The sequence below is a fragment of the Amaranthus tricolor genome, chromosome 9, assembly GCF_026212465.1.
Source record: "Amaranthus tricolor cultivar Red isolate AtriRed21 chromosome 9, ASM2621246v1, whole genome shotgun sequence".
NCBI lineage: Eukaryota > Viridiplantae > Streptophyta > Magnoliopsida > Caryophyllales > Amaranthaceae > Amaranthus > Amaranthus tricolor.
This window is the reverse complement of record NC_080055.1, coordinates 25151892-25176909: the sequence shown is the minus strand read 5'-3', so window position 1 is coordinate 25176909 and position 25018 is coordinate 25151892. Positions and strand designations below refer to the sequence as shown.

Below are 25018 nucleotides of genomic sequence, written 5' to 3'. Positions count from 1 at the left end.
GGGATACTTCAAATTTAATTAGTTGATGGATTTAACGATAATGATTCTAAAATTGAAGGCGTCGTCATCATCATCATACACGATATATTCAACTCATACAAACTATAATAAGTGTCTAGAAGTTACAAAAGACGGTAAATCATACCCATAAAAGAATGATGCAGTAAAAGAGTTTCTCAACTTGATAACCTGCATAGGAAAGCAAAGCAAGACCAGACGAGACCAAAAAAAAAAACACGACAAGACAATGCATGATAAAATTAAAACTAGTAACATGACAAGAAATATAAAACGATTACGAAGAACAGAACAATAAACAAGGCATAGGTTGCATACTTGCATAGGTGAAAACTAGTATTATTTAGAAGTAAATCTACAACATTGACCTTTTGGGCTTTATATTATCAAAAAATGAATACAAAACTAAAATAAAATGTCTTAATACTTAAATAGTAGTACTTTTCCTCAATGATTAATCGATAACCAGAAAAATAACCTTTAGTTTCGCTAGTAAAAGCCGTGTCAATAAGCGAAAAGCTTGTTATTGACATTCTTGTAAATGCAAAGAGAACGATACGTAACAAAAACGTGCATCTTTTCACCCCATACACAGCAACAGAATCGTTAATGCCATAGCTCCGAGTGACTAGGACCGACCTCAAACCACTCGCATCCAGGATTGATGATGATGCTTGTATAAATGAAATAATGATACAGATCTCGATTGAATGCGACATCTTTGTTCCTTGGAAATGTGACGCGTTCTTCGTGGGATGATCGGTGATTAGTAGTTCAGTTGTCATCTGCAAAATAAAGCAAGGAAATACTATCAAGCTTTGAAGCAAAAGAAAGAACACGACATGCACGTTAAGGAAGACTAGGGTCAGTCGAAATTGAAGTACACGCCCTTTTCCATAAGGCCAATCAAATAGCAGTCTCCCTTGTTCGTATTAAAGTATATTACAATTATTTGCCGATGCCTTTTATAGTTAGGTTAGGGAATTTATATCGGGTGTGCTAGGCAATTGGACTTTTTTGTTGGCCTTTTGGATTGTTTTTTGCTGTTGGCTTTTTAGTTGATCGAAGAACTAAAAAATTGTTTGGTAAATGACTTTAAACAACTAAAATGCTAGCTTTTAAGCCTAAACTAAAAAGTTACTATGTTTAGCTTTTTCATTGACTTTTGGCTTTAAAACCTCTTTTCCTCAAAAGAACAACTAACAGTCAACAACTAATATTTACCCAACATCTCCAAAATATCTAACTTAAAACTATCAGACAATATTCCAGTTGGACAAATTAGTCAACAGCTCCAACAGCCATTTGTCAAACATATACCCATCATCATCTTGGACAACTTTTCGAAATTTTCCACTTGCAAAACAATAGCATATAGACCAACTATTGGAATACTCACTTTTCTCTTTATATAGAAAGAAGTTCAATCGTAAGATTTTTATGCGCGCACATGCAATATAACGTATAAATTAAGCACATACCTTGCATAGCATCATTATGTACAAAAAAGCTGGCCGCGACAATCAGGTAGCACAGCACAAGCATCACACCTTTGAAATAATTTGATGTTCCTTCCTGCAATAGTTGACAGGATGAATATCTTGTTACAATGCTATTTCTGAACCTTTATGAAGATGCGTTTCTCATTCTTTATTAATTTCTCCTCACCTTATGGAATTTGGTGGAAATTTTCTTAAAATTGTCACATTCTTTTCATGTAATGATATATTCTTGATCCATTGCAATGCCATCAGACTTTGATAGTCTGATGTAAATGGACTTTCAAGAGGTTGTAGGGTATATAAAATCCCTTGCATCACTTTATCATCGGAATGTTTTGGGTTTACTCGAAGCAGAATCTTATGATTCACAAATCGTCTCGCGAATCACGAAAAAAAGCGAATTATGGTCCTTTTTAGGCTATTTTTCAACCATTTTGAACGAACACGAATTCAAAAGGCGAACCAACTAGTGAATTATGTTTCACTGACGTATATAAGATTCCAATAGCTCATTAGTGAGATCATTGGTCATTAGTTCAAGAGTCGGCCAATTTTCTAAGAGCTTCTTTAAATTCTCAAGCACATAAAGTTTTGAGTTTTTAACGAGCATGCAGTTGATTCGGCTGAATGGATTAATATGCTTATTGCAAGTAAATACCACGACAGTCAATGGAGCATTTTCAAATAATTTTTAATCCGAAGCAAAGCAATGAACATGTGAAAGCAGAAGGCAAACCTGAAGCATAAATGCAACCACTAAAACTGTCACAAAAAGAGTAGCAGTCTCAAAAAGTTGAAAGTTCAGATCCATGGGCTTGCCCATCATCCAACCGACTACCACACAAAAGGGAATCTACAAAAACGAGAGCAAGCGATTAAGTAAACCATGATCAAAGGGTCTATAGAGGTATACCGATACTTTATATGCCTTTGAAATTCGTTGGGAAGAAACATATCGCTAGTGATTGTTCAGCGGAAACAAACACGAGACTTTAGTAAAACGGGAAATGTGACAACCAAAGAGGAGCTTTTCGGGAAATCGATCTTGAGAAAACCCTCATCCAATATGAAGCCACAAGAACAAAATCCCAAATAATTCCCAAGAAAAATCACGACACCGAATGCACATCTAGTAATTTAAACTTACCACAAACATTGATATTTGTGTACATGAGCCAATTGCCACTCCAAGGGTGATATCCTGCAAAATAAACGAGGGAAACCAATCAAACACAATCCAAAGGAGTAATCAACATGATTTAGCGGTTAGCCTTGACAGATTATTGGTAGCTGCCATCATTTGGAATCAAGCATAACCTTGTGTTAATGAGTATCGACAATATAGAGCATCATGATTAGTTACCAAAGTGAACACATAAATTGATCATGGATATAGACTAGGAACTAACAAGCTTATCTTTTACGGCAAACATGATAGCACTAGCATGCTCGGCAGCATTCCCCACGATTGGAAGTAGAATCACACTGATGAAAGCAACAGGCATATTCCACGTGTCAGATGCACCCTGCATAAAGGTCGACAAAATGAACACTGTCATGCCTGCATAAGAAATCATCGACTCCACAGTGTGATGAATTATATTTAACACATTTTATTTTTAATAAAAGCTTGTAACATCCTGATCTTCTAGGAAAACAATGTAAAATATATCAGAAATATGGTTACTCCTTTGAAAATATTTGCAGTTTGAAGATGTGTTCCGTCAAATCACAGAAATTTTGATTATAGTCTCTTTCCAAAAGTAGCTAGTTTTGAAGTCTACCAGGGCACTTTAATTGTTTGCTAATTCCAAAGCTGGCCTTGAGATTTGAGAGGCCCGGGCGAAACATTAATTATGGCCCCTAGTTACTAAATATACTATTATAGACCCTAATTGTTAAATATCAAAGCGTTGTGTTGGGATGAGTTATCCCACATCGATAAATTGAAAATGGTGTGCACGCTTTATAAGCTATTAGAGACCTTCTTCCCATTGCCATATGGTTTTGGGATGGTATATATCTCCTTGGCTTATGAAGTGTGTGCACTTGTGTCCCCCCGTTAATATGCTGGCATTCACAATAAGTCCAGCCTAATTTAACATGGTATCAGAGCCGATGGTTCGATCAACAATTTAAAAATGGCAGATTCGAAAAGAATGGCGTTCCTACCCTAATTGATTACTCCCACATGCGAACTTGACGGGGGTTCGCATGTGAGGGGGGTGTTGGGATGAGTTATCCCACATCGATAAATTGAAAATGGTGTGCACGCTTTATAAGCTATTAGAGACCTTCTTCCCATTGCCATATGGTTTTGGGATGGTATATATCTCCTTGGCTTATGAAGTGTGTGCACTTGTGTCCCCCCGTTAATATGCTGGCATTCACAATAAGTCCAGCCTAATTTAACACGTTGTTTTCTAATCTTTGGATGGGCGCGGGACACATTCCCCTCTTGCCCCCCTATAGGGTCGGCTCTAGCTAGTTCCATATCTAATAAGAATGTTACAAAGTGATGGGATTAAGATCTTGCACTGTTGTTGTTTCCATTACCGCCCTTAATCTACAAGATAGCTTATATAAAATGATTTCTCAAACGTTGACTGTGGCATGTCGACTGCAAGGTAGTGTATATTGCATACATGTCCTCCTCGACCTCCTTCCCAAACCTTCACCAGTGTTGTAGCTATTGTAACCTTGTACTTTCCGTTTAGACATAGCCCTTTATAGAACCTCCAATGGAAGTTGGTGATTACGACAGTATGGACAATAACTTTCTTGAAGTCTAGATTCTTAAAGGGAGTAGGTACATAAAGGAGCTGAGCAATAGATAGCTCATCAAAAGCAAGCATCAGAAGAAAATTTCACATGGTAAATAATACATAAAACAAGAACATTTTCTCGATAATGTATATGTAAAGATTAAAGAGGTACCTGTATAGCATCCACGAGATATCCAGATAATACTGATACCCATAAGGTCAAAATCGCAAGCCAGGAAATTGATTCCCAGTAAGTTATCTCGGGAGTTTCCTCATCATCAGGCTCTTCTGTAACATTGGCCGTTTCCTAAACCATTGACAAGAGATATAAGCATGTCTTCATAGAGGTTTTCAATGTTTTTCTATGATCTAGAAAGAGAAACAATCAAGTTTCATAATTAATGGTTTAATAGAGCATTAGTTTGAGCAAAAATTCATTGTTTTCTCTTCAGGAGAGAAAAATATGAATTCCTAGCCAAATGGTTGAAAATAAAACCAAAATATACCCCATTAATAGGATCATAAAGATGTTGTTGCTTTTTTAGCTGAAAGAACAGGTAACTTGCATACGCCACCAGCATGATGCAGCTACTAAATCTTGAAAGAGAGAGCTCTGATTTGCCAAAATGGACCTCAGTGTGTGTAAAATGGAGCACAGCAGGAAAGGTTATACCCATCACAGCCATTAACAACAAACCCGAGTTCATCAAGGCAGCAGACTGCGATAAAATTTACATTTTTACTCTATCAGAAGAGAAGTAAGAGCACTAGGCCGGTAGCTATACAGCTCAGGTTCAGTAGGGTATTGGTTAATATAGCAACCATTTACCTGGTCAAATTTCTGAACTTTTGTATGATGAACAACCCCACCAGTGAAAAAAGCACATCCAAGAACTAACAGCATGTTCGATAAAATGGATCCCAGTAGAGATTGTTGGACCACTCTGATCATACCAATCTTCAGCGCATATATTGAAATAATCATCTCCGTAGCATTTCCAAATGTTGCATTTAACAAACCTCCAACTGGAAGCCAGCAATCCTAGTTAGTTCACCAAGTCTAATGCAGTATAAATAAACAAATACCAAAATGCATTATCACAATATAAAGAAACAAATAGTTGTTTTTCTTTTCTTCTTTTTGGTTTATGTGTCGCAGTTATTAAGGATAAGATGAAAGATAATCGTTTTAAGATGGTTTAGACATGTGCAACGACGGAGTATTGGAGAATCAGAAAAGATAGAATGTTGGAACTCAAGTATTTAATGAATTAAGATTTACAAGTTGAGATTGTATATAAGCAAAATGGACAAGGAATCTGTGGCCAATCACTTCATCTATTAATTAGTTCATGGGCTTTTGGCATTGTTGTTGTTGTTGTCGTTGCTTTTTCATTCTCCTCTTTTTGAAATAGTTTCATGACATGTTTTTGTTAGAGTAGATAACATATTATGGGGCTTCAACCATCAGCTTAAGCTTTTGGTTGAATTGGTTCCTTGACATGGAATCAGAGCCAGTGTGACAAAAGGTCACGAGTTCACCCCTCAAATTCAAGTGGAATATTTCGCACCAGGTATGAAGAGGGTTGAGCTGTATCCACACTTCTAGCCCAAATGGCTCTCGTGTGAGGGGGCGTGTTAGAGTATATAACATCACGGGGCCTCAACCATCAGCTTCTTTTGGTTGAGTTGGTTCCGTGATAGTTTTCTCTCTCTCTTTTTCCTCATTTTTCTCATCTCTCTCTCCCCTTGTCGGTTGAGTCCCTTAAAAAGCTGCTCTTCCCCCATCCCTCCCAAAATAAATGTCGTGTCCTGTTGCATATTACACAAATCTGAAATACGTCTCAGGTGGGAATTTCAGTAATTACCTGTAGGACCTGTATAAAAAGCAAGCTGTCTGCATAAAAAAAATAGCATGGGTTATTAATCATCATTCACATACTTAAAAGAATGGGAAAGCTCAATGAAACAGAACAAGCTTACTCTGTTGCATATCCCAAACGTTCTGCCAAAGGGGTAATGCCCAATAAGCTGAAAAAGAATATCCATCCCTGGATACCACGCAAATTTCATAAGCTAACTAAGAAGGAATGAAATAGAAAATTACCCAGAATACTCTCCGACATTATAGACAAGAATAGAATGACATATATAAGTCAGTTCAACAAGGTCAAATCAAATGACTAGCATGGAGAAAATGGACATACACTGACATATACAACTTGTCTTCTCATTCAATGCCTTTATTCAATAATAATAGGAACGCCTTATGTTGTGTTATTGTTAGAGTATATAACATATCATGGGGCCACAACCAAAAGCTTAAGCTGATGGTTGAGGCCCCAGGATATGTTATATACTCTAACACGCCCCCTCACATGAGAGCCATTAGGGCTAGAAGTCTGGATGCAGCACACGCCCTCCTAATACCTAATGCGAAATATTCCACTTGAATTTTAGGTGTGGTCGAGTTTCGAAACCATGACCTCTTGTCACATGGTTACTGATACCCTGTCAAGGAACCAACTCAACCAAAAACTTAAAGCTGATGGTTGAGGCCCACGATATATTATATACTCTTAGCAGTTATCTCTTGTCAAAAGTAGTACAGAATTAACCATAAAAAGGATTTTCCTCTATAATCCAGTTAATCAACATTGAATGATAAAGAGGCGATGGGGATGTCAAAACAGATATCCACTGTTAAATTAGGCTGGACTTATTGTGAATGCCAGCATATTAACGGAGGGACACAAGTGCACACACTTCATAAGCCAAGGAGATATATACCATCCCAAAACCATATGGCAATGGGAAGAAGGTCTCTAATAGCTTATAAAGCGTGCACACCATTTTCAATTTATCGATGTGGGATAACTCATCCCAACACCCCCTCACATGCGAACCCCCGTCAAGTTCGCATGTGGGAGTAATCAATTAGGGTAGGAACGCCATTCTTTTCGAACCTACCATTTTTAAATTGTTGATCGAACCATCGGCTCTGATACCATGTTAAATTAGGCTGGACTTATTGTGAATGCCAGCATATTAAAGGGGGGACACAAGTGCACACACTTCATAAGCCAAGGAGATTTATCGATGTGGGATAACTCATCCCAACATCCACAAAAAGTTGAGGAAAAAACCTAAAAGCTAAATACTTGATTGCAACTGCTAAGAACACATTGGGCAAAATAATGTAGAAAGTGTTCCTTACATGTTTATGAGTCACATAGTGCAACAATATTGCCAAAGGGCCAAATGGTAGTAGCACATTTATTTTAGCTTTTATTAAGACAATGTATATACTTCTTCGCAACTTCTTTATTATCAGTGAATTTGGAACTTCTCTTTGTATAGGAGAAGATGTTTCAATGTCTACAGAAAATCCTCCTTTTCTACTGCCTTTAGATGAAAGTGGAATATCCTCATCATCACCAAATTCAAGGTCTGATTTTCCATCAGCTGGTTCCATCTGAAAAAAAAATTGAACAATGAACCTCAACTGCAGAATAATGTTATTGAAAAAAGATTATACTATCCCTGTATTTCAATTATATAGTGCATTTTTTCAAGGAGAAAATTAATGCACTATCAGTGCGAAATATTCCACTTGAATTTCAGGGGTGGTTGAGATTTGAACCCGTGACCTCTTGTCATGATGGTTTCCGATACCATGTCAAGAAACCAACTCAACCAAAAGTTTAGGCTAATGGTTGAGGCCCCAGGATATGTTATATACTTTAACAATCACTTTGTTTGGATTGAGTGAATTGGTAGGGGAGAAAGGGATTTGAAGAGATTACGTCCCTTAATTTTGTTAATAACTAAATCTCCCTAAATGTAGAAAGATTTGGAAGGAAAGTGTTATTTCTTTTCCTCTCCCTTCCCTTTCCTCCTAAACAAACAAATAAGACTTCCCCAATTGTTACCTCCCCTTCCATTCCCTTCCCTCCCTTCCTATTCTCTTTCCTTTGCTTTCCTTTCCCTCCTAAATTGTTACAGAAACAAAGTGTACATGTCCACTTCTTTTAGACTTCATTCTTCGTGTTACTGATAAATGTCCAGATAGAAGTCAAGGAAGGGCAAATGCCCAACAACAAGACACGATATGATACTATTTCAAGTTGAATGTTGAATCTTCAGGAACAATAATAGAATCTAGAGCTACCATGAAAATACAATTCAGCAAATTGATTTTATTGCTACTAATGAGGATAAACATAGAATAAATAGCCATATAAACAAGTAGCAAACTTGAAACTTCCAAAAACTGCACGATTAGTACGCAATTAGGTTCTTCGATTTAGAATACAGCCAAACTACAATGCAGCCAAGTTAAACACCTTGGCATAGCTATAACAGTGACTAACAAATAGATTAAATACATGTCAATAACCTTTTCTATTTTTACAGATTTAAAGAAATATGAACAAAGAGTCAGGCAATCTGCTAAGCAGCAATAAGACAGATTTGATTAAGACTGACAGCTGAAAGAATCAAGAAGATACATAGCTTAACATTGATGTTATAGACAAACAATAAGAAGTAAATATCTAGCAACGCCCCCAAAAGGGGAAACAAAACATAGAATCTCCTAGTTTTATCTTCAAAATTACATTAACTATTCATTTCACATGTGTTAGACCGTGACAATTCGTCAGATCGCCCAATGAGCCCACTTATGTGGACACACCCATGAGGCACCCGTGGGCTCGGGCTCGCAAACCCACAAGTGATGAGCGTTGACTTGCATACAACACTTGATTTGTTTCTTCCCAAAACCATATGTTTTGAGGAGATTACTCTCCAAGCATTATATGCAAGTCCACAACCCAATATTTAACGATGCGGAATCTTCCTCACATTTGAAGTATTTCCAACAATATGTAGTACATGTATTGGATCCTCGAACACCAAAGTGATAGATACTTGATACTTCTTTTCCAACCAAAAATATGGAAACTTATCATCAATACACTTGACAATTCCCATCTTTGCAATAGCCATTGAGCTCAATAAGCAAACAGTTGACTTTCAGCCCCATATGTCAAACAACACTGAATAGAAGATGGGTGATTCACAGACATTCCATTACCCTAACACCATTAAATGGCTCCCTACACAAGTGGGGTTTGGGGTCAGATGCACGCAACCTTACCCTTCTTCCCGATAACAAAAAAGTTGTTTCCGATTCACCATTGGGCCTTAACAGACAGTGGGACCATGACCAAGAAGCTTAAGTACTAAGAGTACAATGGAAGCAACAAGTATGGTAGACACATATTTTGGACAGTAACTAGCACCAAACAGAAACAAACAAAACTTGCAAAAATAAGCATAAATTACAAATGGGTACAAGTCAATGGTGATTAAATCTACAAACATCAAAAGAAAATCAGATCAAACTCAGACCCAATTACAAAACCAAAGTCAAAATCAATCAAAACCCATAAATAAAATCCCAAATTCCAGATCATAAAGTAAAGAACAACCAGTAATAACTTCAACTACCTCACCACAACTGCTGAAGAACAAGATATGAACTTTAGAAAGCTCCAAACTTATACAACTTCAAAGAGCATCAAATTAGAAGAATAAACCCTTAAATTAAAGGGGTTTTTGTCCTATTTTGTGTAGGAAAACCACAGCTATGGTTACTCGGGTGGATTTCAAGATTTGGGAGGAATAGTCGTGGTAGATTGAATGAAGATGAAGATGGGTTAGTTTTGTACTGCAATGTGAAGCTTCCTGGAAGTATGTAGCATTGAATTGTACTCCAGCTCCTAATTGAAAATTTATAACTAATAAAAGTAAGATTAACTTTCATTAAGTTTAAATTAATGGAAAATCTTATTTTATTTAGTTTTTTATTTGTTGTGCAGTCATTTTTTCACGTCTTTTCTCGTCTACATTTGACGGTTGTTGCTTATTAGAGCAAAATCAAACTGCTGGGCAAAAGGAGTTGAGAAGTAGTGGAACTGTAGGACCTACTTCCCTTTTCATTGGAATATTAGAAATACTGATGGGTAAACTCATGTAATATAAGACTTTTTAGCATCTTTATATATAAACATATGATATTAAAAAAATAAAGTCAGGAATTTTATGCAGTAAAAGTATACTATTTTTTAATCATGTTTATTTTACATAAGTCATTTTATCTTATTCACAAAAAATATATTTATTGCAACATTATCTGAAGATATAGTATTAAGTGGTAAATAAAATTATAAACATAAAATATTTTATATCAGAGTTTCATCACAAAAAAATAACACCCTACATTTTATAAAATTTACACTACAAATTTTTGTCATTACTCGTTATCACCGGTTGCTATCAACAACTACGAATCATTATAGTCGTCTTTTGTTACCCCACCTTTTAAATTCACCTTAGAAAATTATATTTACTAGGATTACGCAAACAATATTTTAAATAGTATATATATATATATATATATATTTATATATATATATATATATATATATATATATATATATATATATATATATATATATATATATATATTTTCAGTTAATAAGTTGTCATTACTAATACTAATCATTTACATTTTGTAAAAATAAAATGTAATCAACAAAAATTAATTTTAATTTTAAAAATTCCCCTTCAATTAGTTAAATTTAACAAGTAAAATTTTTATTACAAATAATTGTCATGAATGTAGTAGAAAGATAATGATCATCAAGTTTCATGAAAATTACAGAAAAATAAAATTCCTTGAAGTGGATATTGGAAATTTCTATTTCCGATTGAAGCAATGATGTAATTGTTTGTTTATGACAATCTTTGATTATTTTTACAGGAAAACCATATTGATATTTTTTACTTTTAGACAATTTTAAAATAATAGGAGTATGTAATATTTTCTCTGTTCCGTAAAACTTGTTACATTTGATATTTTACGTAATCTTATACATTATTTTGATTATTTACATATTAAACTATACATATCTAAAAAATATAAAAAGTTAATATTATGAAAGTATACGATTAGAAGATTTAAACAAAATATCTGACTATATATTTTCTTACATAGAGTTGTAATATATAAAATAATCATGTTTGTTAGACCAATTAGCACTTGCGCAACTTCTTCAACATCCAGTAAACATCTGTGCAAGGACCATGGTATGAGTCTGCTCTGAAAAAAGGAGAGCACACTTTGCATTCTGATCTATGAATTTGTGTGCAACATTCCAAGCACATGTAGATATAGAGACCTTATGCCCCGAAATTTACCTGATATTGTAATCAAATGTGATTTAACTCAACTTCAAAAATGATTTACAAATATGCAAAAGCAATATGGACGCAAAATCCAATTTCGAACCGACCACAACACCTAACCCGAAATCAACCCGATGACCCGAATGAACACTTATACTTTTAATAAATATGTAGATATATACCTTTAATAATCAAACTATTTGCCAAAAATTGGGAATGAGGGAGTACTTGCATATAGTCCTAGAATGATAATGAATTACACAACAAAGTCAGTTAGCCAGTTCCATACTTCCATGTACGGAGCATATTTACTGAGCATCAAGTGAATCAGTTTTTCCCCTTTGATTTTGAACTCCTATGCCACTTAGATTGGGCGTATCGTAGCCATTACCTAAGTCGCAGAAGAGACGTAATTTATATTCTGAACGATCTAGTCCATATTTTTCATATACTCCTTAGCAAGTCTTGTCTCCATGATCAGCTGTTGTTCTTTGACGAGAGAGTAGCCGGATTCAAGAAGAGCTTCAAAAGTTTGCTATTCAGAAAGATTACAGTTTAGACAAATGGATCAAGAAATCCACTCTCGGGAAAAAAAAAAGAACGAGTAAAGAATACAGAATCTAGTACTGAGTTGCTTGCTAAAAACTAGAATTAGGTAACGAGACTACCTCAGGTGGAACAAAGGTTGGCAGTTCTCCGCCTTTCTTACGCTTCAGAAGTACGGGACCTAGATCCTGAATACCGCCACAATCTTCGACCCACTAAAAAGAATATAACAATTTATCATCAGCATACAAGCACTTATTGAGCAAGAAAATAAAGTTCAAGATTAGAAAATACAATCAGTTTTTATACTGGACATGCAATTATCAAAACACACTTTAATAATGCATAAATTGTATTTAGCAAGCAAAAACTTAACAGCAGGAAAAGGTACTTTAGGCCATGGGGGAGGATAGCATGACAAGGTACTCATTTTGGATGCATAATGCCATGATATGCACAAGCTGTGGCGCATGTAGAACATCACAGATCAACCGTAGTCCACACTCCATAATACCGGAAGATGTAGGCAGTCAAACTCAATGAAAAACTTAAACTACAGGGTCGTTCCTGACCCTAGGCAAGGTAGGGATTTAGAGTAAAGAGTTAGAAAGAGTCATAATATTAAAATTTAAGTTGATGAAGTAAGACACTTTAAATATTTGCAATTTATGATTAGTTTTTTTATCAATTAAGAAGTATATGACACGTCTACATTTATAATGATAAATATAATATATAGGGTACATCTCTGTTATTTTTTCAAACACCCGTTAAAGTTCAAAATTAACCCTCTATAGAGAGTGCCCTTTCTTTCAGTTTGCGTAGGCCAATAAAATGTTAGGAACGACAAGTCGACACTGTTTAAACCCCATAGAAAACAAAAGAATGAATTCCGTCGAGAAACACAATTAGATGACCAGCTTTGCATTTGAATTACAGATGTTTATTTTCCAACGAATACTTGACATAGCTTTTGAGCCTCTGAACCAAGTATTATAATCATAGGCTGATAATTGCATTGGCTAAGCCAAGATTTTTGTAATAGCTGGCAAATAAATTTATTCACTTTGTAATTTCTAAAGCATTTCACAGAACATAACAAATTGATACATTGCATTATGTGAAGAGCTGACAATGGAAGAGAAACGGCGCCAACAGTGGGAATACAGCAGGCACCCTTCAAGAACATGCAAGTCAAAAACTATTAGCAAACCAAACATAGACTTTTTTCTTTAGGTGTGTGAAAAGCTTATCAGTATATTTCTAGGTGATGGGGGCATGGGGCAGCCATGCCCATCGAGGCCCAGGCCTTGATCCAATCTGATAGTTCTAGTATAGCTGTTACTCCCTCTGTTCCTATGAGTTAGTACTCATTTTCATTTTAGTTTGTCCCATTCAATTTACATTCTTTCCTTTTTTGGCAATGGTCTCACTCTCTTTCTTTAAATCTCATCCATAAACTTATTCTCTCTCCATCTTGACCACTCATTTCTACCATCCACTTACATTTCGTCTCATTCTCCAATCCAGTTCCTCTTTCCACTTAAAATACAAAAAGCAAAGGGTGCTAATTCATACGGACATAATAAGTATTATCTTATGCACAGAAGTTTAAAGAGGGGGCTGCAAGTTTTAATGCTAGATATGAGCCGCTGAGCACATTAACTTGCCTAACATTCACGTGAATCTTCGACTAAAATTTTCAGCATAATTTCTACAGCAAACACAAGAAATTTAACTCTAGATCAATACTGAAAAAAGAAGGTAAATCACCTTTGTGCAAATTACATATATAAAGGATTCACCCAAAGAGAAACAAACCTTTAGCAGAGATCGGTCATAGGTACGAGATCTCAGAGCTCCATAGAAATCTAAAGCTGCAAGTTCAGGATAGATGGGCTTCATAAGTAAAATGTCTAACTAAAAGAAGATGCTCAAGATGAAAAATTCAATGAAGAAATCAAAGAAAGGGACTATTTGTCTTCCAGAAATCGAAGTATATCTTTCCAAGAAAATAGCAAAGTGGTAGAAGAAATATTAGGTATTCATTCATGCTATGCTGCCCACAGTGGCAGATCCAAGAAAAAAAGAAGTGATGTCAAAAAAAATTATGTAAAGCACACTTCATGAGTTTTGAACCCTGGTTACTCATGTGGAAGACAATACACTAACCAACTCATCTAGGATATATTTACATATACTACTTGATTTTATTTCGGATTCAAGTGATGTCAATTGATCTCAATGACTATACACTACAACCACCCATGGCTGCCCGTAAAATGTTCCACAAAGAGGATAATCAATGCAGACTAATCTAAGCCAACGTTGAAGCTGATTTAGTTTTGTTATACATTTATTAAACAGGCTACATTCTTGTACTAGATCTTTAATATATCTAATGTTGAAACCTATATGCAGATATAAATAATAGAGTACATAACATATCATGGGACTCCAGCCCCTAACGTTGTGTCACATTGAATTTTGATACCATGTTGAACCAGCTCAACCAAAAGCTTGAGCTGATGGTTATAGCCACATAGTATGTTATATACATTATTAATACATATAGCCTCACAGGATGTACGTGTTGTAAAATTGGTTGTTTATTAATGATGTCTCAATTAAGATCTTTTGTTGTATGGTTTGAATAAAATAACAGAACTAATCAAGAAAGAGAGAATATGAGGCCTTTATCGAACAAGAGCTGCAAGTTCGCGTTTTTGTAATTAAATTACCTTTTAATGAAGGCATTATATGACCTACATCTTACTTACAGAACATGATAGAAAAATAGCAGAGCAAATAACTCTTCATGAAGGAAAATGTTCGGATTTCGGAACTTCAGGCAGCCCCAAATAAAAGGAGAGTCAACAAGTAAGGAGAGGCATGGGTACCTTTAAAGCCCTCATCGGATCCTCAAGTTAAGTTACTATTAATTAAGGTGTCTTAATTCAAGCTCAAGTACAACATGCTGTGTCTGATTGAGTCAAGCTTGACCAAGTTTTGACGGAGTTAAGTTTGAATAGCAGAGGAGCATACTACATTACTACTATCCATAGTTATGGTTTTGTGGTTGTCAAATATCCATAGTTATGTTTTTGTGGTTGTCAATTGAGCATACATAGCATGGTCAGGAGCTTTTAAGGGAGACATCTGGGGAAGTGATTAATTTAGTTTAATATCTTTTGGGTCCTGTAAGGTAATTACCAGTTGAAAGTGACTTCTGTAAGAAAGCTTAGTGAATTCACCAAGAGGGAAATTTACTTGGATTCTAACTGTTTCTCCTTCCCTTTCAGTGCATCAGGGTCTGAATTTCAAAGAAACAAACATTCGTGCGTTACCTTGATTTGGAAAAGTATTGACTATGCTGACAACCTCATCCTTGGATATTCCATCTTTCTCATACATCCGATGGACAATGTTAACAATATCCTCTTGATTTGGTTGCCTGATATAATAAAATACATGAACAATTGTGATGCAAAATTTCAAACACTATTATGTTACTCCCTCCATCCCCTGATATTTGACTTATTTGACTATTTATGTGACATTTTTCTTGGGGAAATTGGGCAAACATCAAGTGACAGAGGGAGTATATTGGTACTAAGAACATCTAAATCAAAGTAAAGATACTTTCATATACCCATTTGGGAAACCTTGAATACACTTCAAGCTAGACAAAATATAGATCAAAAAAGAACAATAACCCATGTTACGACGCTAGACAAAATATAGATCAAAAGAGAGCCAATAACCCATGTTATGGCCAAAGCTGTAGTTTTCATAAAGCTCATCTGTTAACACTACAGTCCACATGCATCACATTTTAGATTTTCTTGGGTAAAAAAAAATAAAAAAATAAAATCAGATTTTGGGAAATAATTCAAACTGGGAGTGTTTGTTTATTCCCCAGTTTTATTTTGTATATTCTATTTAATTTGACTTTTATGCAGATCAGGGGAGAAATTAAAAATTAAAGTAATATTATTTTAACTTATCCAATACTTATACTAACTCAAAACCAAACACTTGAAATCTGAATAGTACTAACTATTAAATAAGTTTTCAAACAATAGCGAAACAAATTGCACAATGACTTATCAGATGTTGAAAACTAAAATGATATTATGGAATAGAAGTTTGGAATATCACTTAGCTTAAAAGTTAGAAATTTTAAGGTTATAAAACTTTTTACCAATAAGGTCCAACAAACTCAAATACCACAGAAATCAATAGTGACAGCAAAATAGAAGACTCCTTGGATATCATTAAAGGAATCTATACTTTTGTTACAGCCATGTGAACTAAAATCATTTTGTTACAGTCATCTGAATTGGAATCATACTAACCAGTAGAACTTCTCCATCCTTCCATCACGGATTAGAGGAGCATAAATAGTTGAAAAATCATTTCCGGTGACAATAATAGGAATTCTGTGTGTAACATCTGTTTCACGCCAGTTCTGTCCAGTGCTAACTCTGGTAGGGTTATCGGCCAAGTTCATCAAAGTTCCAGAAACAATTTGATTATTAACTGTGACTTGAGTGTCTCCTGCAAAAGGGAAGTTATTACATCAAAATTGGAACGATGTTGGCAGTCTATTCATACTGTACAACTTTTATATGTATCTGTCATGAATAGATTGGTACTCACCAAATCTACCAATGCCAGCATCAATATCATTGACCATCAAACAGCTCAATTTCCCCTGAAGAGGCCAGGAAAACAACATAGCATCACACAACTTGGAGATGGGCATCAAATGAAAGAAGAAACCACATAATACCCACAATAAGTCATAAAATGACTTTGATCCAGCAATGGGAAACACACAATTGCTATTGCTCGTATATTTATTTCAGTGATTTTAGATAAAGTCCTGAGTCAAACATGCAGGGTAGTATGCTGATAAAATATTTCCATGTTCATAAAGATTCAATTTGAAACCAAGGACTAATGACTTATATATACAAATTTTCATTGCATGAATAAGCAGCAATTTGTGACCAAAAATCCTAACATACATAAATCTGTAATGAAAGAGGAAAAGCTTCTGACTTGGTTCTGGACCACAAAAGATGCTGCTCTATATCGCTCCCGTATTAGTCTACCAGGTTCACCTGTTACGATATCAGACAGTAAGCAATAACATATGGTCCTGTCTTTATCTGTCAACATCGCATTTGCAACATAGGATGACCTTCCTCATTTTGGTAAATGGTAACTGAAGCACATACAGGAATTATTGGTCCCGTGAAATTTGATCAAAAAAATTGTTCTCGTGTTAAAACTAGTAAAAAAGACATAACAATCCTGTTATTAGAGTCCAAGGAGGTTTAGCATTTAGATTTTCATAAACTTCTACAGCAATAGAGAGAATTTTGCAAACAGCTCAAAGACTAAAACCAGAAAAGTAAGTGTAAACAGCATAGCCCAAAAACAAGAACGCATAGTATCATATCAGCCGAGTCGTGAAGATTTTCAAATCTACAAACCAATACTACCCACATCATAAAGGTGTAAATAATGTGTTTAAAGCCGTTCATATTAGATTACTACCAATACAGTTGAAAGAAGAAACTTTAATTGTAAACATCATTAAGGAGCAAGGAAGTATAATTTTGTCCAAGCAAAGCTAATGGTAAGTAATGTGAAGGAGATTTTTAATGCCACGCTGATGGCAAGTAACGCAAAGTTGACTTTTAATTAGGTGGAATTCATACAAGTGTAGAGGTTCTTTGATGAGTGACTTCGAAAGTGAACCAAGATAAACACTCCTAATATGTTCAAAATTTTAAGACTTGGGTTATGGCTAACCTTACTAGCACTAGTCCAGTGTGACTCGAATGGTTTGTCAACAATCCCTCTCACAATCATACTCTTCAAATTATTCAATAATTGTTATCCAACGACTACAAACAGGTATTTATGGTTACTGACATTATTTTTTGGAAATTCAAATGCTTTGTAGTTGTAATATTCATCTAAAATAGATTCATACTATTATGGAATATGGTGCGATTTTCTAGTGTATATTTTGTAAATTTTAGAGTAGTTATCATATTTCAGGGAGCTTCAGAATTCGTTTGATTAGGATAATTCCTACTAAGTTCATGGGGTGACTATAACTTTTACGGGTGTATCATAAATTCATAATATCCTCTATAATAACTCCTTATCAAGGAGTGAGTTGCTAAGAATCTCTTACCTCCATTAGGCTCTAACTACAAAATATAATTCATCAAAAGAGCATTGGAAGTATTTTTTCCAAATTAGGATTTAGGATTTCGGACAGATTACATAATGTTAAACTATTTAATGCTTCTGGACAATTGTTATTTTAAGGTTACAAACCAGTTCTTTTGTACAAGTATGAATCATGATCCTAACAGTTTGTAAGATGACAAAGTAGTTTCTTTCCAATAATCCCATGGAAGCAAGCTAAACACAAGAAGAGATGTCAGCTAGTTTAACACATTATAGGGTTTCAAAAAGTTCTAAAAAAACCAGTGAAAATATTTCTCGCAACAATTTGATTCCTAAGGGCTAAGACAATGCAAAAGGTGACAAATAGGTATCAAATGTAATCAATTGATTGAAAAAACAGTTGGCTGCAAGTTGCATCATCCTTACATTTGAATTTCGAAAGCTGGTATACAAGCACACATAGAAACAGAACTAATTAATCACAAGACAAAACAGACTACACAAGATTATGATAAACCAATGGCTTGTTCTTTAACCTCAAGAAAATAATCGATGTCGTAAGATTACATAGTCACGTTTGAATAAGTTTACATAAGTCCGAACTATTTTTGTAAGTTTAGATAAGCACTATCAAGTTCATTTCATGATTAGAAACATGTTTAGAAGTTTAGATAGCTGAAACCAAAATCCAAGTTCAAGTACGTTTAGATGAGGGTTTTCAAGTGATAAAACCACAACCTAACAGTCACAAAAGAATCATTTTGTCACTTCAAGAAATGAGAATAGAATCAAAGAGGCCATATTGCAAACCAGCTTTTTCAGATTCCAGTTCTCCAGCAGACATTATAACTGGTTCAACTCCCATAGCTCGGAAAATGAGCTCAGTTTGGAATGTCTTCCCCTGACCTTTACCTCCCCAAATTCCTGTTAAAGAAGTCAATTAGTTATTAAAATATGTCCGAAACCATGCCATAGCACATTAGTAGAGAAAAAGGTGCATCTGTATGACTACTTAACTAGCAATGTGATTAGATTTTGTCATGTGCAAATCAAGAGTTTTGGATTGCAAGTAAGGATGTGAAAAATTGTTGAATAAGAATAAACAAACAGAAAAAACTTAAGAGGCCCATGGTTTAGAAATCAGGGGAAGATGAAGTGACGATCTATAGAAGGCAACGAAAAAAAAGTGAAACTTACTACGCTAGGGTCACAACTCACAAGCATACAAGAGAGAAATATTAAGGTAAGAGTCTAACACAGATTATTCAGAGCTAGTAAGTGAATCTCCACAAAATTAACATCATAAAGCCCATTGACAGACTTGCACAGTAGAAGTATCGGGAAGATTAAAGAAAATGTATTTAGAATTTACAGACAATAGTCCTATGATAGGATATCTATGAGCGGGATACATTGGGTATGATAATGATGATGATGAGTTCTATGATAGGATACTTGTTAAAGCTTGAAGTTGCCCCCATCATAGAAATTGATAGTTCAAATTTTTCCTAGACAGGGAGACAAATATCATCTAAAATACTCACATAATTTCAAATAAAAGCGTGTTACCTTTGCACAAACTTTCTTAGTTCTTGCTCAGTAGCCAACAAAAAGCAAGTCAAAAAAATCATATTTACCTAGTATCAGAGGAACTTTGGCGTTCAGAAGATGAGCAACGAAATTCTTTACAATGTGGCAAACTGCATAAACAAAATAAGGAATTGGATAAACATCAGGATATAAATCCCAATGGAAAGACCAATTGTGAAAGAGATTTATGGTACAACATTTATTAAATGAACAAAAAAACGTGCATTACTTGAAGTCTTTATCATGTTGACCAATACGAAAGTAACTTCATCCTTAGATGATTGTCTTTCTTTGAATGTTCCCAATCATCAAAACAACGGAAATAACAACAATGTTGCATTGCAGCTCCAACTTAGGATGGGATTAAGGAGGTCTGATTTACACAGCCTTATCCTAGTAATTACAAATAGGCTTTCTCCAACTTACCCTTGATTGCTATTAGCATCCATAACTTCATTTATATAAGAAATTTACGAATAAATAACCCAATTTATTAAAGTATATATTAATCAAAAAAATTTCAAAAATAAGAATCTCTTGGCTCATTGGGAATGGATGTATTCTGCTCACAGAAAGGAATAAAAATTAAAATCCATGCAAAGACAAAACTAAATCACTTAAGATAATAGGATCAACTAATTCTTACGTAACATAATGTAAAGGTAAGCTGGATAATTTCCTCAACAAAAAAAATGAAGGTTAGGGATTTAAAAATGCCGAGGTTACTAATAATATTAAAGGTCCATAGTTAAAAAAGAAATGTGAAGGAAAAAGATAGAACAATACCAAACAAGCAATCAAATACATATATATGGAAGTATAATGATAGAAAGTGATTTTGGTCCATGGATAGTCCTAATTAAATGCAACTCTTAATCTTTTCCAGACACAACACTTGACTATTTAACCCTCTGTACTCGATGGATGATAGGAAAAACTTCACTTTTAAATATCTTAATGAAATTCAATGTAATGATCAGTTCCTCTCTTTTTCTGGTCCTCTCTTATTTTAGTTTCTAGATTTCTGTTGTAACAAAACAGACATCTGAAAAGAGATTTAATTTGATATTTCACCCTATCATTTAAATAAAGATTGATAACTCTAAGAAAAACGCCAAACCATCAATTCTTGTATATCTGTCACACCAATAATAGAATACATGATCACTAGATGACATTGTTATAGGTTGGAGGCAGTCAAGTTAAGTTTGAAAATTTGACCTCATGAAAGAACATTTGGGTTGTTGAATAGTGGTTTGATAAACTCAAGGTTTGCTTCTCAAGATGAACTTCAACAATATGAATATCATTAGAAGGTGGTTCATTGATTGAAAATGCATTGGTCAATGTTAAATTGTGAATGAAAGATTTTCCCAATTTCTCATTCATTTTATGTCTCCTATATCTTGCATTGTTTGGACCAGATTTCCAGATGGATTGGGCCATCAGAAAAACTAGGAGTTTAAGACACACCCTTTAACGTCCCAACTTCCTAGTACCAGGAAGATAGTTATCCATTGTGTAAATATTAGTCACGATCTTGAAGATAGAACCAGGAAAAAGCTTAACTAAAAGAAAACTCAGCAGCATATTTTGATGCAAGTTTAGTTGCAGATATGTAAGAAGTTGCTCCACCAAATTGGCATTCGAAGAGCAGATAATTCACATTGATGACAAGTTATGTGTTTTTCAGTTTTATTTCTACACAAAATAAACTACTTAAATACTGTTACAGATCAAGTAGCAGGTTTTTTAGTTAGTCAAGGTATTCCCACATGTTAGAGGTCTATTTTCAAGAATTTGTATTTTGAAGCATTGCAGAACCTTGGTAGTCCAGAATAGATAAATACAGCTGATGATCTTAAAATTGCTTTGATATGTGCTGGGGCCTGGGGGAAATGATATACTATTGTTTTCAGGGAATGAGTAGTGAACAAAATTGGCACAACAAACATAGCTTAACTCTTGTTCATACCTATTCCATGCTCTAGAAGGCAAAGTAACACACAAAAAAAAAATCAGGATTAACAAAACAAAATAGCAATTGCTTGAGATACAAATTACCCTATATATGAGAGATGTATATACTTTTATCAATTGATTCCTGGCAACTTACCAACTTTGTCCTGAAAAAGAAAATTTATTGCCGATTAAATTGGTAAAACTCATAGAATAAAAGGGAGACGAATTAGAAGAAAGGACACCATTTTTTAACAAAGCACAAACAGGATTAACAAAACAAGCCAAAGATAATGTCATGAACAAGTTCAACAGTTCAACTTGTAACTTTAGAACCAGTTATACAAGATGGAAAGACTTCATGTTAGCGGAATTACAATGTAGCCAACCCCGTCTATTTGGGATTAAGGTTTTGGCATTTTATGATTGTTGTAAACTTCATTCGTCATCGAATAATGTAGTAGGGTTTGTTTTTGTGTTTTTAAGAGCTCATTCATCCAAAGAAACTACCCTTCTGAAATACGGATTCTTTGAATCATGTCACTCACTAAACACAGCGCAATGTGCATGAAAAAAATTTTACACTTCACTTTCACAAGTGACAACCAAAACTTTTTCCCTTTTTAAAGGACTTTTCGTCCACCTTTATCAGCTTTGTTAGGACTTTCACAGCACTTAATCACAAAGCAACAAATAAATTTCAAATTAAACTAGGATAAAGAAAAGAAGCTCACCAAGAACAAGGGAGCAATGTAATAATCGCCTTGCAAGTACTCAAATGACCTCGTAATCTTCTGTCTATAGTCAAATACTACATCCGCTGTATATCATTAAATTAAAAAAAATAATTCATACGATAACTCTATTATTAGTTAAATAAATGCAAGGAAAATTCATCACATAATTGATTAATAGCATAATGGTCATGTTATATGAAGCAGATTTTGCAAAAACAATATACTCCCTCAGTCTCATCCCATATTAATTACTATAACATAAGGTTTTATGACCAATTTCTCAGATTTAACGTTTGAGGGATTAAAATTAAGATTGAATAGATTAAATGCACTAAAATAGAGGTAATCAAATGAATATATAGTGCAAATGCATAAAACTAGGGCCGAATGAATTAAATTAAGTTAGATTTTAAGTTCAAAAAATAATTTCTAATAACTGAAACAACTACATGATTAAAATTACCAACCCTCTCGACCGAGAACATTGCCGGCAAAGAGATCATCAATAACACCAGGTTTAGCACCAACAACAATATTCATATTATCAGCTTCAGCACCAAGCCTATAAAGATAATCATTTCCCTTATAATCCTTTGTTTCCCATGATGATTGCTTTGATAACTTCTTTTGCTGTGCAATTGAAGAATTCTCGTCTTTGATTTCGTTTTCCTTATCTAATTCCTCTGACGACACGCGAATTCGAAAAGATCTTCGAGGTGATTGAGAGTATTTATGGGGAATTGAAAGAGAAGGAAAATTAGTGAGTGAAGCTGTGTTAATGGCGGTGGTGTTGAAGAGAAGAGCCATGGAAATTGGAAAGGAGTATGGAATTCAGTAGAGCTCAGCCATTGAAATAAGTATAGGCTCATCTTAAGAATGACTAAAATAATTTTGGAAAAATTGATATTATTAATTCAATTTTTCACTTATCTGAATAATTTATTTTTTTATTATTTTTTAATAATTCAATTGTTATAGTATCAAATAAATAAACCTGTAATTTACTACAATTTATTTAGTTAAACCCTACACCACCCACCTTGGTGCACTAACCACCTAATATAATTACCCACTGCTTAACATAACCTATCACTATCACCCATCATGCCCATAATTCCCATGTTGATTCATCGTCTAACCTCTATTTTACCATTATAAATACATTTTACTTCATTCATTTACCAAGAAATTTTTATCTTCCTACCGTTACTCCATAAAAATACATTGTCCTCCTACATACAAGTTACAATCTATACTTTAATCAAATATCTTTCAATTGATCTGAACTCATCCTATAATCCGTTAATCTTGCATTCATTAATTATCATATATTCGTTACTTTCTGTTTTCCGATCTGACTTGAGCGTCGTAGAGGTTTTCCGGAAAACCACTCCCGGACAAGGCTAAAGTTGCATTGCAGGATTTGAGTGCTCATTAACAGAAGGATTATAAGCACTTTCAGCATATCAATAGTCATCCCCGACTACACTTTATTTCCAAGTATTTTAAGTGTCTTTTGCACTTCCTCGTTTCATCACCAAAACACCAACCTTTGTCTTTAGTTTGCTGACAGCATAACATTTTATTTTATAATTATTCAACATGTGCCTTTAGTTTGCTATCAGCATACTCTATTAGTAATTTAGTATGCCGACAGCAAACTAAGGGCAAAAGTTGGATTATTTAAAAATTATCTAAAGGTTGGGTTATTCACAACGAATGGGTGAAAGGTTGAATTATTAATATTAATTTTTTCAATAATTTATTGGTTTTGGCGCCACATATGTTAGGACTTGGGAGTTTTTTTATTATTTTTTTTTACATTAGGACTCGGGAGTTAATTGGGTAACAATTAATTGATTTATTACTCCCTCCATTTCATTTTGACGTTGGTTTAACATTGTATGTCGTTTTTTATAGATGTATAAAAATATAAAAATATATTTATATGAAATTTTATTGAATTAATTTTTATGTATAAAAAATTTTATTATGTTGTGACATTATTGTTATTACTGTAGTATAAGTTTATAAGAATGTATTAATATAAATTAAAATTTGAAATATACTTCAAAACTATGTAAAAATTCAAATGTAACCAACAAAATGAAACAAAGGGAGTACTACATTGTACAGGTAGACATTTTTATTTAAGTCATTTTCGATTTGACTTTTTTTAGATCGGCTTATTTTTTGTCGAGTTATTTTTGCATAGGTCCATTTCTTGTTAATCGTTTTGATTATGACGGGATTTGGGTTGATCAAATGTGTCAAAAGTATTAAAAGATATTTTATCACCACTAAATCTTACATAAAAGAAAGTATAAAATATAATAATTTTTTTTATAAAATTAGTTTTCTTACAAAAATGGACTAAAATACCAAGTTTAAGGCGAAATATCGGCCAAAAATATAGTGATTCCAGACTACA

General features: G+C 34.2%; 2 protein-coding genes across 5 annotated transcripts; both read right to left on the bottom strand.

Annotated features, from left to right (window-relative positions):
* Positions 1 to 313: 313 nt before the first annotated feature.
* Positions 314 to 10213, bottom strand: LOC130824370 (vacuolar cation/proton exchanger 3-like). 2 transcript variants are annotated; one of them, XM_057689346.1, is made up of 12 exons: positions 9800 to 10213; positions 7503 to 7760; positions 6269 to 6336; positions 6154 to 6182; positions 5115 to 5311; positions 4792 to 5004; positions 4458 to 4592; positions 2930 to 3046; positions 2668 to 2721; positions 2257 to 2373; positions 1500 to 1593; positions 314 to 803 (listed from the first exon to the last, which is right to left on the bottom strand). In XM_057689346.1, exons 2-12 carry the CDS (start codon positions 7758 to 7760, stop codon positions 793 to 795), a joined length of 1293 nt encoding a protein of 430 aa, XP_057545329.1. In that variant the 5' UTR covers positions 9800 to 10213; the 3' UTR covers positions 314 to 792. The 2 variants fall into 2 exon arrangements, with proteins under 2 accessions (XP_057545329.1, XP_057545330.1); XM_057689347.1 differs by having other exon boundaries at positions 9805 to 10175.
* A 1073-nt stretch (positions 10214 to 11286) lies between these two features.
* On the bottom strand, positions 11287 to 23457 carry LOC130824368 (ribulose bisphosphate carboxylase/oxygenase activase, chloroplastic). 3 transcript variants are annotated; one of them, XR_009046709.1, is made up of 13 exons: positions 23055 to 23457; positions 22585 to 22670; positions 22008 to 22017; positions 19939 to 20001; positions 19112 to 19225; positions 17153 to 17214; positions 16748 to 16802; positions 16444 to 16645; positions 15433 to 15539; positions 13907 to 13962; positions 12208 to 12300; positions 11722 to 12074; positions 11287 to 11551 (listed from the first exon to the last, which is right to left on the bottom strand). XR_009046709.1 is itself a non-coding variant. In XM_057689343.1 (13 exons), the coding sequence occupies exons 1-12, from the start codon at positions 23392 to 23394 to the stop codon at positions 11970 to 11972; spliced, it is 1293 nt and encodes a 430-aa protein (XP_057545326.1). In that variant the 5' UTR covers positions 23395 to 23457; the 3' UTR covers positions 11287 to 11551; positions 11931 to 11969. The 3 variants fall into 3 exon arrangements, 2 of the variants coding, with proteins under 2 accessions (XP_057545326.1, XP_057545325.1); XM_057689343.1 differs by having other exon boundaries at positions 11931 to 12074; XM_057689342.1 differs by having other exon boundaries at positions 11287 to 12074.
* Positions 23458 to 25018: the final 1561 nt, after the last annotated feature.